The sequence below is a fragment of the Lontra canadensis genome, unplaced genomic scaffold (assembly GCF_010015895.1).
Source record: "Lontra canadensis isolate GAN:19392208 unplaced genomic scaffold, GSC_riverotter_1.0 scaffold88, whole genome shotgun sequence".
Taxonomy (NCBI): Eukaryota; Metazoa; Chordata; class Mammalia; order Carnivora; family Mustelidae; genus Lontra; species Lontra canadensis.
Window position 1 is genome coordinate 8,231,484 of NW_022631082.1, and position 15,496 is coordinate 8,246,979.

Sequence of the window (15,496 nt, forward strand, 5' to 3'; positions counted from 1 at the left end):
AAAAAACAAGAGGACAACCACCACTACTTCATAGATACTTTTATTTTTAATTCGATCCTACTATTCTCATTCTTTTCATTTTTTAATATATTTTTTTAGCCTATTTACCATCACGATGAGATATTCAGTACATTAAATTCCATAACTTTTTAACCTGAACTTTTTTGATACATAACCTGTGTTTTCCTTTTGCTTTTATATTTTTTAATTTATTTATTTTTTAAATATTCATATAGAGATAAGTTTCAAGGTAGTCCCCTTTCCCCAGTCAATGCTACCCCTATATGTAAACCAGTTTTAATCCCCCTTTATCTCAGGAAAGTTGAGTTCTTTAACAAAGATATCAAGATACATTCGGGAAGAACCAAAATAACCTTTCTTGCCCACACTGAGAATTTATAACAACCCTCCCATCTTTTTCTTCTGTCCGTGTTTGTGTGTATTTGTTTTTGTTCTGGTAGTATATACATTTTATACTTGGGGTTCATTTTGAAGGGATTCTTTCTTTCTATACATTTTTTTTCTCATCTACTTTTCTTGGTCTTTTTGTTTGTCTGTTTCTGGTTGTATACTTTATAAATCTAACCTTTGGGGCCCATTTGGGCTGTATCTTCTCTTTTGTTTTTTTCTTTTTTTCCCTGTCTCTCTCTCTCTCTCTTTTTAATTTTTTCTTTCTTTTCGGCAGGGACTCTGATTGCTCAGAAACATTCCAGAGTCACCTTGTCTGCACCAAGGTTGATACATTCAGCTACACATCTGTTCCGCCATCTCTCCCAAAATGACTAAGAGGAGGAATGCCCAACGGAGAAAAAATTCAGGGCTCTCTCCATCAGAGCTATTGGATATGGACATAAACAGTATGTCAGAAAGGGAATTCAGGCTAACAATTATCCAGGCAATAGCTAGGTTGGAGCAAGCCTTTGATGACAAAATAGAATTGATTAAGGCAGAAGTGAAAGCCACCAGGGATGATGTTAATGCTCTCAGTGAGTTCCAATCCAATCTAAATTCTCTAACAGCTAGGGTAAATGAGGCAGAAAATATAATTAGTGATCTGAAGGACAAACAGATGGAGAAAAAGGATCAGGAGGAAGCCTGGAACAAACAACTTTGAAGACATGAAAATAGAATTAGGGAAATAAATGACTCCACTTAATGATCCAATGTCAGATTTATTGGAATCCCTGAGGGGGAGGAGAGATAAAGAAGACTAGAAGATATAGTTGAACAAATGCTACATGAAAATTTTCTCAATCTGGCGAATGGCACCAGTGCTCATATACTAGAGGCAGAAAGGTCTCCCCCCAAGATCATGGAATCTAGAAAGACCTCGAGACACTGATTGTGAAAATGTTGAATCATAATTGTAGACAGGAGCTCTTGAAAGCAGCTAGGGGAAAGAGATTCCTTTGGTACAGGGGAAGGCCAATCAGAATAACGTCAGACCTGTCCACAGAAATCTGGAAAGACATAAAGGGCTGGCAAGATGTACTCAGGGCACTAAATGAGAAGAACATGCAGGCAAGAATACTTTCTCCAGCAAGACTGACATTCAAAATGGATGGGGAGATAAAGAGCTTCCAGGAGCAGCAAGATTTAAAACAGTATGTGACCACCAACCTGGCACTGCAAGAAATATCAAGGGGGTTCTATAAAAGAGGAAAAAACCCAAGAATATAATTGAAAAGAAATATATGGAGACAATCTATAGAAACAAAGACTTCAAAGGTAACACGATGTCAATAAAAATGTATCTCTCAATAATCACTCTCAATGTGAATGGCTTAAATGTGCTCATTAAATGACACAGGGTTGCAGATTGCATAAAATGACAAGACCTATCCATATGTTGTCTACAAGAGACCCATTTTGAACCTAAGGATACATCCAGACTGAAAGTGAAGGGATAGAGAAGCATCTTTCATGCGAATAGGCCTCAAAAGAAGGCTGGGGTAGCGATTCTCATATCAGATAAATTGGATTTTAAACTAAAGACTGTAGTCAGAGATACAGAAGGACACTACATCATTCTTAAAGGGACTATACACCAAGAAGATCTAACAATTGTAAATATTTATGCCCCCAATATAGGAGCAGCCAATGACATAAGAAAACTGTTAATCAAGATAAAGAGTCATATTGATATGAATACATTAATAGTAGGAGATCTTAACACACCACTCTCAGTAATATACAGGTCATCCAAGCAATATAAAGAAACAAGAGCATTGAACGAAACGTTGTGCCAGATGGACCTCATAGATATATACAGAACATTCCACACTAAAACAACAGAATAGTCATTCTTCTCGAGTGCACATGGACCCTTCTCCAGAATAAACCACCTACTGTGTCACAAATCAGGTCTCAACTGATACCAAAAGATTGAGATTATTCCGTGCATATTCTCAGATCACAATGCTTTGAAACTTGAGCTCAACCACAAGGAAAAGTTTGGAAGGAATTCAAACAACTGGAAGCTAAAGACCACCTTGCTTAAGAATGCTTGGATCAAGACAGCATGGTACTGGCATAAAAACAGACACATAGACCAGTGGAACAGAGTAGAGAGCCCAGATATGGACCCTCAACTCAATGGTCAAATAATCTTCAACAAAACAGGAAAAAATATACAGTGGAATAAAGACAGTCTCTTCAATAAATGGTGCTGGGAAAACTGGACAGCTATATGTAGAAGAATGAAACTTGACCATTCTCTTACAATGTACACAAAGATAAACTCGAAATGGATAAAAGACCTCAACGTGAGACAGGAATCCATCAGAATCCTAGAGGAGAACATAGGAAGTAACCTCTTCGATATCAGCCACAGCAACTTCTTTCAAGATATGTCTCCAAAGGCAAAGGAAACAAAAGCCAAAATAAACTTTTGGGACTTCATCAAAATCAAAAGCTTCTGCACAGTAATGGAAACAGTCAAGAAAACAAACAGGCAACCCACGGAATGGGAGAAGATATTTGCAAATGACAGTACATGCAAAAGATTGATATCCAGGATCTATAAAGAACTCCTCAAACTCAACACACACAAAACAGACAATCATATAAAAAATGGGTAAAAGATATGAATAGACACTTTTCCAATGAAGACATACAAATGGCTATCAGACACATGAAAAAATGTTCATCATCACTAGCCATCAGGGAGAGTCAAATTAAAACCACATTGAGATACCACCTTACACCAGTTAGAATGGCCAAAATTAGCAAGACAGGAAACAACATGTGTTGGAGGGGATGTGGAGAAAGGGGAACCCTCTTACACTGTTGGTGGGAATGCACGTTGGTGCAGCCACTTTGGAAAGCAGTGTGGAGATTCCTCAAGAAATTAAAAATAGAGCTTCCCTATGACCCTGACATTGCACTACTGGGTATTTACCCCAAAGATACAGATGGAGTGAAAAGAAGGGCCATCTGTACCCCAATGCTCATAGCAGCAATGGCCACGGCCGCCAAACTGTGGAAAGAACCAAGATGCCTTCAACGGATGAATGGATAAGGAAGATGTGGTCCATATACACTATGGAGTATGATACCTCCATCAGAAAGGATGAATACCCAACTTTTGTAGCAACATGGATGGGACTGGAAGAGATTATGCTGAGTGAAATAAGTCAAGCAGAGAGAGTCAATTATCATATGGTTTCACTTATTTGTGGAGCATAACAAATAGCATGGAGGACAAGGGGTGTTAGAGAGGAGAAGGGAGTTGAGGGAAATTGGAAGGGGAGGTGAACCATGAGAGACTATGGACTCTGAAAAACAATATGAGGGTCTTGAAGGGGTGGGGGTGGGAAGTTGGGGGAACCAGGTGGTCGGTATTAGAGAGGGCACGGATTGCATGGAGCACTGGGTGTGGTGCAAAAACAATGAATACTGTTATGCTGAAAATTACACTGTTGGTGGGAATGCAAGTTGGTGCAGCCTTTTTGGAGAAGAGTGTGGAGATTCCTCAAGAAATTAAAAATAGAACTTCCCTATGACCCTGCCATTGCACTACTGGGTATTTACCCCAAAGATACAGATGTAGTGAAAAGAAGGGACATCTGTACCTCAATGTTTATAGCAGCAATGACCACGGTTGCCAAACTGTGGACAGAACCAAGATGCTCTTCAACGGACGAATGGATAAGGAAGATGTGGTCCATATACACTATGGAGTATTATGCCTCCATCAGAAAGGAGGAATACCCAACTTTTGTAGCAACATGGACGGGACTGGAAGAGATTATGCTGAGTGGAATAAGTCAAGATGAGAGAGTCAATTATATGGTTTCACTTATTTGTGGAACATAACAAATAGCACGGAGGACATGGGGAGTTAGGAGAAGGGAGTTGGGGGAAATTGGAAGGGGAGGTGAACCATGAGAGACTATGGACTCTGAAAAACACTCTGAAGGGTTTGAAGGGGGGGTGGGAGGTTGGGGAACCAGGTGGTGGATATTAGAGAGGGCACGGATTGCATGGAGCACTGGGTGTGGTACAAGTACAATGAATACTGTTATGCTGAAAATAAGTTAAAAAATGATTAAAAAAATTAAAAAAAAGAATGCTTGGATCAACCAGGAGATCAAAGAAGAACTGAAACAATTCCTGGAAACCAATGACAATGTAGACATTTCGGTCCAAAAGCTATGGGATAAAGAAAAGGCTCTCCTAAGGGGGAAATACATAGCCATCCAAGCCTCCCTCAAAAAAATTGAAAAATCCAGAATACACCAGCTGTCTTTACACCTTAAAGAACTGGAGAATAAACAACAAATTAATCCAACCCCACACACAAGAAGGGAAATAATCCAGATTAGAGCAGAGATCGATGAGATAGAGACTAGACAGACAGTAGAATGCATCAATGAAAGTCGAATCTGGATTTTGAAAGAATCAATAAGATCAGTAAACCACTGGCCAAACTAATCCAAAAGAAAAGAGAGAAAGCCCAAATTAATAAAATTATGAATAAAAAGGGAGATATCATGACTAACACCAAGGAAATAGAAACAATTATTAGAAGTTATTATCAACACTCAGATGCAAATAAGCTAAGCAACCTAGATGAAATGGATGCATTCTTCGAAATCTACAAACTTCCCCAAATTAGAGAAATTGACAACCTGAATAGCCCAATGTATAGCAACAAGAAGCAGTGATTAAAAACCTCCCAAAAACAAGCGCCTAGGACTTGATGGATTCCCTGGGGAATTCTACCAAACTTTCAAAGAAGAAATAACACCTATTCTCCTGAAGCTGTTTCAAAAAATTGAACCAGAAGGAAACTTTCCCGATTATTTTTATGAAGCCAGCATTACCCTGATCCCCAAACCAGGCAAAGAAGCCACCAAAATGGAGTATTTCAGACCAATATCACTGATGAATATGGATGGTAAGATTCTCAACAAGATTCTAGCTAATAGAATCCAACAGCACATTAAAAAGATTATCCACCATGACCAGGTGGGACTCATCCCTGGGTTGCCTGGATAGTTCAACATTTGCAAATCAATCAATATGATAGAACAAATCAATAAGAGAAGAGAGAAGAACCACATGGCCCTCTCAATTGATGTAGAAAAAGCATTTGACAAGATACAGCATTCATTCCTTATTAAAATGCTTCAAAGTATAGGGATGGAGGGAACATTCCTGAGCTTCATAAAATCTATCTATGAAAGACCAACAGCAAATATCATCCTCAATGGGAAAAAGCTGATAGCCTTCCTGTTGAGATCAGGAACATGACAAGGATGCCCACTCTCACCACTCTTGTTCAACATAGCATTAGAAGTCCTCGCAACAGCAATCACACAACAAAGAGAAATAAAAGGTATCCAAATTGGCAATGAAGAAGTCAAACTCTCTCTCTTCCCAGATGATGTGATACTTTATATGGAAAACTCAAACGACTGCACCCCCAATCTACTATAACTCAAACAGCAATTTAGTAATGTGGCAGGATACAAAGTCAATGTACAGAAATCAGTTGGTTTCTTATACAGTAAAGAAAACACAGAAAGCGAAATTAGAGAATCGATTCCATTTACTATAGCACCAAGAACCATAAGATACCTGGGAATAAACCTAACCAAAGAGGTAAAGGATCTGTACTCGAGGAACTACAGAACACCCATGAAAGAAATTGAAGAAGACACAAAACGATGGAAGACCATTCCATGTTCATGGACCAGAAGAATAAACGTTGTTAAAATGTCCATACTGCCTAGAGCCATCTATCCTTTCAATGCCATTCTGATCAAAATTCCACTGGCATTTTTCAAAGAGCTGGAGCAAACAATCCTAAAATTTGTATGGAACCAGAAGAGACCCCGAATTGCTAAGGAGATGTTGAAAGAGAAAAACAAAACTGGGGGCATCAGGTTGCCTGATTTCAAGCTTTACCACAAGGCTGTGATCACCAAGACAGTATGGTGCTGACATTAAAAACAGACATATAGACCAATTCAACAGAGTAGAGAGCCCGGATAAGAACCCTCAACTCTATGGTCAAATAATGTTGGACAGAGCAGGAAAAAACAATGTATAGTGGAAAAAAGACAGTCTCTTCAATAAATGGTGCTCAGAAAATTGGACAGCTATATGTAGAAGAATGAAACTCCACCATTTTCTTACACCATACACAAAGATAAACTTGAAATGGATAAATGATTCAGTGTGAGACAGGAATCCATCAGAATCCTAGAGGAGAATATAGGCAGTAACCTCTTTGATATCACCCACAGGAACTTCCTTTTTTAAAAATTTTTTATTTCTTTGCAGTGTAAGAATATTCATTGTTTTTGTAACACACCCAGTGCTCCATGCAATCCATGCCCTCTCTAACACCCCCCACCTTGTTCCCCCAACCACCCACCCTCTGCCCCTTCAAAACCCTCAGATTGTTTTTCAGAGCCCATAGTCTCTCATGGTTCACCTCCCCTTCCAATTTCCTTCAACTCCCTTCTCCTCTCCATCTCCCATTGTTCTTCATGCTATTTTTTATGCTCCACAAATAAGTGAAACCATATGACAATTGACTCTCTCTACTTGACTTATTTCACTCAGCATAATCCACAGGAACTTCTTTCAAGATATGTCTCCAAATGCAAAGGAAACAAAAGCAAAAATGAATTTTTGGGACTTCATCAAGATCAAAAGCTTCTGCATAGCAAAGAAAACAGTCAACAAAATCAAGAGCCAACCCATGGAATGGGAGAAGATATTTGCAAATGACAGTATAGACAAAAGGCTGATATCCAGGATCTATAAAGAACTTCTCAAACTCAACACTCAAAAAACAGATAATCATGTCAAAAAATAGGCAGAAGATATGAACAGACACTTTTCCAATGAAGACATGCAAATGGCTAACAGACACATGAAAAAATGTTCATCATCACTAGCCATCAGGGAGATTCAAATTAAAACCACATTGAGATACCACATCATCCCTGTTAGAATGGCCAAAATTAACAATACGTTAAACAACGTGTGTTGGAGAGGATGTGGAGAAAGGGGAACCCTCTTACACTGTTTCTGTGAATGCAAGTTGGTGCAGCCACTTTGGAAAATAGTTGGGGATTCCTTAAGAAATTAAAAATAGAGCTTCCCTATGACCCTGACATTGCACTACTGGGTATTTCCCCAAAGATACTGATGGAGTGAAAAGAAGGGCCATATGTACCCCAGTGTTCATAGCAGCAATGTCCACAGTCATCAAATTGTGGAAAGAACCATGATGCCCTTCAACAGACGAATGGATATGGAAAATGTGGTCCATATACACTATGGAGTATTATGCCTCCATCAGAAAGAATGAATAGCCAACTTTTATATCAACATGGATGGGAATGGAAGAGATTATGCTGAGTGAAATAAGTCAAACAGAGATAGTCAATTATCACATGGTTTCACTTACTTGTGGAGCATAAGGCATAACACGGAGGACATGGGGAGATGGAGAGGAGAAGAGAGTTGGGGGAAATTGGAGGGGGAGATGAACCATGAGAGACTGTGGACTCTGAGAAACAACATGAGCATATTGGAGTGGCTGGGTGTGGGAGGTTGGGTGAGCCTGGTGTTGGGGATGATAGAGGGCATGTATTGCATGGAACACTGGTTGTGGTACATAAACAATGAATTCTGGAACACTGAAAAGAAATTAAAAAAATAAATAAAACTTCAAAAAATATTTAAAGTAAAAGAAAAGAAACAAAGTGAAGGTTGCTGGAGGAGCAGAGGATGGGTGGATGGGGTAATTGTGTGATGTGCATTAAGAAGAGCACCTCGTGTAATGATCTCTGGGTGTTGCATGTTACTGATGAATCATTAAATTCTGCCCATGAAACTAAGAAAAAAAGCCTCTCTATCCCACAAAAAATGAAATAATTAAATCTAAAAGATATAAAGTAGTCACCTCCTCTATAATCACTATATTTTATTTATAATTATTAATATTTTATATATAGTTATTAATATAAAACATAATTTAGACTACACAATTATAGTATTCTTCATAATTAATACTTAAAATAATCAAATCATATCAGAGAAAGACAAATAGCATATTATTTCATTCATGTATGGAATTTAAGAAACAAAAGAAATGAACATAGTGGGAAAAAGAAGAAAGAGGGGCAAACCAGAAAGCAGATTCTTAACTATAGAGAACAAATTGTGTGTTGATGGAGGGAAGTAGGTAGGGAGTTAGTTTAAATGTGTGATGGAGATTAAGGAGGGCACTTGTGATGAGCACGGGTATTGTATGGAAGTGGTGAATTACTAAATTCTAACCTGGAACTACTATTAATAATGTGTGTAAACTGACTGGAATTTAAATTAAAAAAATTGAAGAAGAAAAATATAAAATGGGATGAAACTAATGATGTAGTATAAGTTGACTAACTGAATTTAAATAAAATTAAAAATGGGATGAAAATTAAAGAAACCAAAAAATCATTAAATCTTAAGGACTTAAATAAAAAACAGTCACTTCAATGACTGCAGTCTTTCATCAGGTAGAAGTCCTTGGAGTGATCACTGAATTTTCAGTGTCTATCATGTTCTGGTAGAATTGAATATCTATTGGTTCTATGATGGCCATGGTCATGTTGGAGAAGGGAAAGACAGTGGGAATTTGTACTTACTGGGTGGGTGTTCCATAAAGGTGAGGCCTGGATGAGGCAGAAATGGCAGCAATTATAGCTGGGACTCCATAGCCCACAGGGAACATGAGCTTCTTCATCACCCTGCTCACACTGGAGTAGTTGACCACCATCAGGTTGTGTGCAGTGAGGAAGAGATGCAGACCCTCCAGCAGCATCCAGGTGAAGGAAGCCAGGTAGAGATAGTGTAAGGCACCCACAATGATGGCGCACAGCACTTGGGGGAAGAGAAAGGTATCATGAGGGGGGACTGTCAGGGAGGAGGGTGGCCCCAGGACCTCTCCCATACTTTGCCATTGGAGAGAACACTTATATATATGGTCAAGTTGTCAGGAGAGGATTTGTCTTCTAGTTCATTAGTCAATGTGAAATAGGCTACTTACCCCTCTAACATCCCCAGGACCCAAGGCTATCTTTATCAGTGCTCCATGAACTGATCATCCAATAGTGTGCAGGGGCTCCTCTTGTAACAATGTCAGTACCTTGATCTCAGTCCGGTCAATGGCCATGAGGAAGAGCAGGTGGGCCAGAAAGAGGTAGATTGAGAGCTACAGGTGGAGTGAGGTGCTGGTGTTCTGGATGGCTTTGCAGAGCAGGAAGGTGAGGGTTTCCAGGAGGAGGCAGAGCAGAGACAGCCTAGTCCCAGGTAGGTGATCAGAGCCATCATGGGATCCTCTTCCTGGGACACATCAATGAGGAGATCACAGTCACATCTTTAAAAGCACAACTAGATTGGCAAAACTTAAAAAAAAAAACTGCTAGTACCAAATGCCAGCAAAATGGAGCAGTTGGAATTCTCATACACTGCTCTCTCAGAATATAAAAGGTAACAACTGTTGTGGAATGGAGCTTGGGATTTTTTTAAAAAATAAAGTTAAACATACGCTAATGCTAAAATACGCCTATCATAGGATTCAGCAATTCCATTTATGGGTATTTACCCAATAAAAATGAAAGTAAGTGTCCACAAAAACAATGTTTAAGAATCTTCATATCAGGGGTGCCTGAGGGGCTCAGTGGGTTAAAGCTTCTACCTTCAGCTCAGGTCATGATCTTGGGGTCCTGGGATTGAGCCCCGCATCAGGCTCTCTGCTCAGCAGAGAGCCTGCTTCCTCCTCCTCTCTCTCTGCCTGCCTCTCTGCCTACCTGTGATCTCTATCTGTCATAAATAAATAAAATCTTAAAAAAAAAAAGAATCTTCATATCAGCTTTATTCAACATAGCCCTAACTGCAAACAATGCAAATGTCCATTAACTGGAGGACACATAAACAATTTGTGGAATAGTTATATATTGGGATGTTATATAGCAATAAAAAGAATGAAGTACAGTTACACACAGTAACTTGGGAGAATCTCATAGAATGTTGAGCAAAAGAAATCAGACACAAATGAGAATAATTCTACTCTATTGAATGACTCTGGGAGAGTCAAAAGTAAACTATAGCAATAAAATGAAATCTGTGGTTTTCTGTGGGTAGGCATGGGAACACTGAGAGTATACTGAGGGTCTTCCTGAGGTGATGGAAGGGTTCTATAGCTCAGTGAGAGTTGTAATACAGGGTGTTTACAATTGGGAAAACTCATGAAGTATACACTTATAATCTGATTTTTATTGCAATAATATTTGTCCCAATAAAGTCAATTTTTAACAAGATGAATTACTGGAAGTTCTGATGTCTAGAAGAGAAGTAAATCTCATAGAAACTCAGCAGTACCTGTGCGACAGGATATTCCTCCTTCAAGATAATCAAGCCTTTGAATATTAGGGTTGTATTTTGATGGTGAAACTAAGTTTATTTGTTTTACATGTTGTTCTTCTGGAAGTGATGCTTCAGTTCTACCTATTCCAATGATATGAGATCACCTTCATGAGTATTTGTACCAGCTCAGCTAAAAAGTAATTATAATCTTGGGCTGGGAAAAAATACATATTTACCCTACTCCCCTTGCCTTGTTAATGATTCATTCTAAATCCTAGTACTTACCAAGTTTTAAAGAACATCCTTTTTTGAAAGAAAAAGTTAATTATTTTGGTATTGGAAATGATGGGCCAAAGTTTGCTCATGCACACACACACACACACACACACACACACACACACACGCACCTGTTCTTGGAAATAGTTCAAATGTTACAAGTGTAATGAAAACCAAAAACATCATTTCCACTTTCTTTGAAAATAGGGAATAATTGGAAGAGATGCTGAAATCAGAGAAGATTGACTGGAAATGCAGATCAGAGGAAAAGTGAATAATCTGTTTCATGATTAAAATAGTGGGAATGGTGTGGACAGGACTCTCCTTCTACCAGTTTGAAGTTTCAGAGAAGTTGAAGCTAAGTGTTTAATTATACATAAGGACCATATTTGCAGGATGAAGTTTGGCTTTAGTTGTGGAGTAAAACTGGTTTTGGATGTGAAAGCCCCACTGCTGACTTTTAATTTTGCTTAGATAAATTTAAAGAAACTTACATAAAAACCATGAAAACCTGTAATATAGCCCTGAACATGTTTTTACATGCTTATCTTGGAAATCACTCCTCCGGGAAACACCATCTGCCTTAAAGTTAAGTGATCAAAAGGAACAAACACAAGATCTATACAAAACATCACAAGAAATAAAGGAGGAAGAAAGAAAAAAAAATGTCAGCAAGGATTACTCACGAAATAATTGTCAACATGGAGCAGTTGAAGGTTGTGACATTATTTACCCCAAATCAAAACGTGGAAGCAAGTGCTTGCCTTTATAATCAAGAAGTGGGAGCAGAGATACAAGGCATCAGAGAAAAGAAATCTTCTGAAGTTGTGTGTTACAAAAGCCCAGTAAATAAATGGAAGAAAAAAAAAAACCTCTATAGTCATGAAGGTAAAATTTAAAGAGGTCATATTAAAAATGGATCCTATTGAAGCACAGTTTAAGAGATACAGAGAAAAGTAATTAAAAAATGGACAAAATTAAGTTAATATACAATGGGATATACTTAGCCATCAAAAAGAATGAAATCTTGCCATTTGCAATGATGTGGATGGAGCTAGAGGGTATTATGCTAAGTGAAATAAGTCAGTCAGAGAAAGACTACCATATGATTTCACTCATGTGGAATATAAGAAACAAAACAGAAGAACACAGGAGAAAGGAAGGAAAAATAAGTAAGATGAAAACAGAGAGGGAGGCAAAGCACAAGAGACTCTCAACTCTAGAAAATGAACTGAGAGTTGCTGGAGGAGTGGTGGGTGGGAGGATGGGGCAACTGGGTGATGGACATTAAGGACAGCATGTGAAGTAATGAGCACTGGGTGTTATATGTAAGTGATGAGTCAGTGCACTGTACCTCTGAAACTAATAATGCCCTGTATGTTAACTGACTTTAATTTAAATTAAAACAAGAAAACACTTCTATCTTTATGAAAGAAGATGCTTTGAAGGATGCTTGTCAAAGAAATCCAGGAAACAAACTGAGGGTTATGGAAGGGAGGGAGATGGAGGTATGGGGTAACAAGGTGATGGGTATTAAGGAGGGCACGTGTTGTGATGAGCACTGGGTGTTAAATGCAACTAATGAATCATTGAATGCTACATCAAAAACTAATAATGTACTATATGTTGGGTAACTGAATATAATAATAAAACATTGGTAATATAAGGAGAAAAGTAAAAGGATATCCGAGGAGAAAGAAATATGGGAACAAGGCAAATGAGAGCCATTATATGCATTCAATGAAGAAAGCCCCCAACTTTTGTATCAACATGGACAGGACTGGAGGAGATTATGCTGAGTGAAATAAGTCAAGCAGAGAGAGTCAATTATCATATGGTTCCACTCACTTGTGGAACATAAGGAATAACACAGAGGACATTGTGTGAAGGAGAGGAGAAGTGAGTTCGGGGAAATCAGAGGGGGAGATGAACCTGTGAACTCTGAGAAACAAACTGAGGATTCTGGAGGGGAGGAGGGTGGTGGGTTGGGAGAGCCTGATGGTGGGTATTAAGGAGTGTACGTATTGCATGGAGCACTGGGTATGGTGCATAAACAATGAATCTTGGAACACTGAAAAAATAGAATTAAATATAAAAAAAGAGAAAACCCAACCAATGAAGAGAGCAAATATTGAAAAACAGATTTCAAGACGTATTTTCTTTCTTTCTTTTTTTTTTTTTAAAGATTTTATTTATTTATTTGACAGAGATCACAAGTAGGCAGAGAGGCAGACAGATAGAGAGAGAGGTGGAAGCAGGCTCCCTGCAGGGCAGAGAGCCCGATGTGGGGCTCGATCCCAGGACACTGGGATCATGACCTGAGCTGAAAGCAGAGGCTTTAACCCACTGAGCCACCCAGGTGCCCCACAAGACATATGTTCAAAACCCAAAGTCAAATCTATGGAATAGAAAGTTATGCAGATGTTAAAATGAATGATAAATTTCTTTATGTATCAATATAAAATCTCACAAGTATTTTAAGCAGAAAAATGCGTGAGTGAAAATGGTAGACAATGGTTTGAGTGAAAATAAAATTGTATACTGTATGTATTTGCTTGTTTATACATAGAATATCTCTAAAATGGCTCAGAGGAAACTGAGATTTCTTCCAAAAAGGACTCTGATCCCTGGGGCCCATGTTCCTTCTGCGTTTTAAACCATATTTTTCATCTTTTCAAAAATTTCACTGGAAAAACTTATACAACACATTCTCTTCTTCAGCGAAGTGGCAGGAGGAAACACACTGTTTTGAGGGTGCTGTTTGAATTTGTCTGGATTTACTTGAGGCCCAGCCATTTAACTAAAAGAGTTATCATTCATATCCCCTTGTAGATCCTTACCTGCTGTCACCTTTGTGAATCTCAATTCTTGGTGTCCCCTGAAGAAGTAACACTGTCACCCATCCAGGAGAGGACGATGGTTTGTCTCTTGATGCCGCCCCTCTCCCTGGCTCCCCTCTGACCTCTCTCATCACATCTGTTCTTTTCTGGTGCCTGTGGTCCCTAGCATCCTTATCTCCATGGCCCCTCTCTGGGCTCTCACCTGCACATCATAGTGGGCCATGAGGACGGTAAAACTGCTGAGGTGGGTGCACTGGCAGGTGGTGCTGGTGTCTCTGGTGTCTACCATCCTGCAGCCCTTGGTGGACCAGTGACCATATCCATTCTGACTGTGTTCCCAGAAGACGCAGAACACCTCCTCCCTTGGCCCAGGGGCAAAAGAAAATGTTAATGGACAAGTCAAGTCTTCTGTTACTATGATAATTCTAATTCTAGTTGAAAGATTTTACAAATTTGAATATATACAACACTACTGTTAAAGCTGGTGTAGGTATCTGCAGCTAAAAGTCTCACAAGTTCTGGTATCCAAATTAGTTAAAGAATTCTTAACAACCAAATAATAGGACAAATAACCCAATTAAAAAACCAAAAGAATACAAAATATTAATTCAAAGGTCGACATACACCCCAAGTTCATAACAGCATTAACAACAACATCCAAATTATGGAAAGATGCCAATGTCCATCGACTGATGAATGGGTAAAGAAAATGTTATTTATATGTACAATGGAATATTGCTCAGCCATCAAAAAGAATGAAATATTGCCATTTGCAACGACATGGATGGAACTAGAAGGTGTTTTGCTAAGTGAAATAAGTCAATCAGAGAAAGACAATTTTCACATGATCTGTCTGATACAAGGAATTTGAGAGGCAGAGCAAGAGGCTGCAGGGAGTAAGGATGGAAAAAATGAAAGAAGATGGGACCAGGGAGGGAGACAAACCATAAAAGATGCTTAATCTCAAGAAACAAACCGAAGGTTGCTCGAGGAAGGGGGAGAGGAAGGATATGGTGGCTGGGTTATGGATATTGGGGAGGGTATGTGCTATGGTCAATGCTGTGAACTGTGTAGGACTCGTGATTCACAAACCTGCACCTCTGAAGTAAACAATACATTACATGTTAATTAAAAAAAGAGTGAAATGTTATCATTTGCAATGACATGATGGAGCTAGAGTATTATGCCAAGTGAAATAAATCAGTCAGAGAAAGGCAAATGCCAAAGGATTTCACTCATATGTCAAATTTAAGAAACAAAACAAGTGGTCATAGGGAAAAAAACAGAGAGGCAAAGCAAGAAATAGGCACAACTGCAGAGAACAAACTGATGATTACCAAAAGGGAGGTGGGGGGATGGGTGAAATAGGTATTGGGATTAAGGAGGGCACTTGTTGTGATGAGCACTGGATGATATAAGGAAATGCTGAATCACTGTATTGTACACCTGAAACTCATATTTCACTGTATGTTAACTAGGTGGATTAAAAAATATTCCATTAT

At 38.8% G+C, this 15,496-nt stretch overlaps 1 protein-coding gene across 1 annotated transcript in view; it reads right to left on the bottom strand.

Moving 5' to 3' along the window:
• LOC116882855 (adhesion G protein-coupled receptor E2-like) overlaps positions 1 to 15,496 on the bottom strand; it is a 64,707-nt gene that overhangs the window by 15,054 nt on the left and 34,157 nt on the right. The window contains 5 exon segments of the mRNA XM_032883484.1: positions 9,159 to 9,400; positions 9,665 to 9,813; positions 9,816 to 9,855; positions 14,197 to 14,425; positions 15,087 to 15,094. Of these exon segments, the coding sequence (XP_032739375.1) occupies positions 9,159 to 9,400; positions 9,665 to 9,813; positions 9,816 to 9,855; positions 14,197 to 14,425; positions 15,087 to 15,094 (668 nt within the window).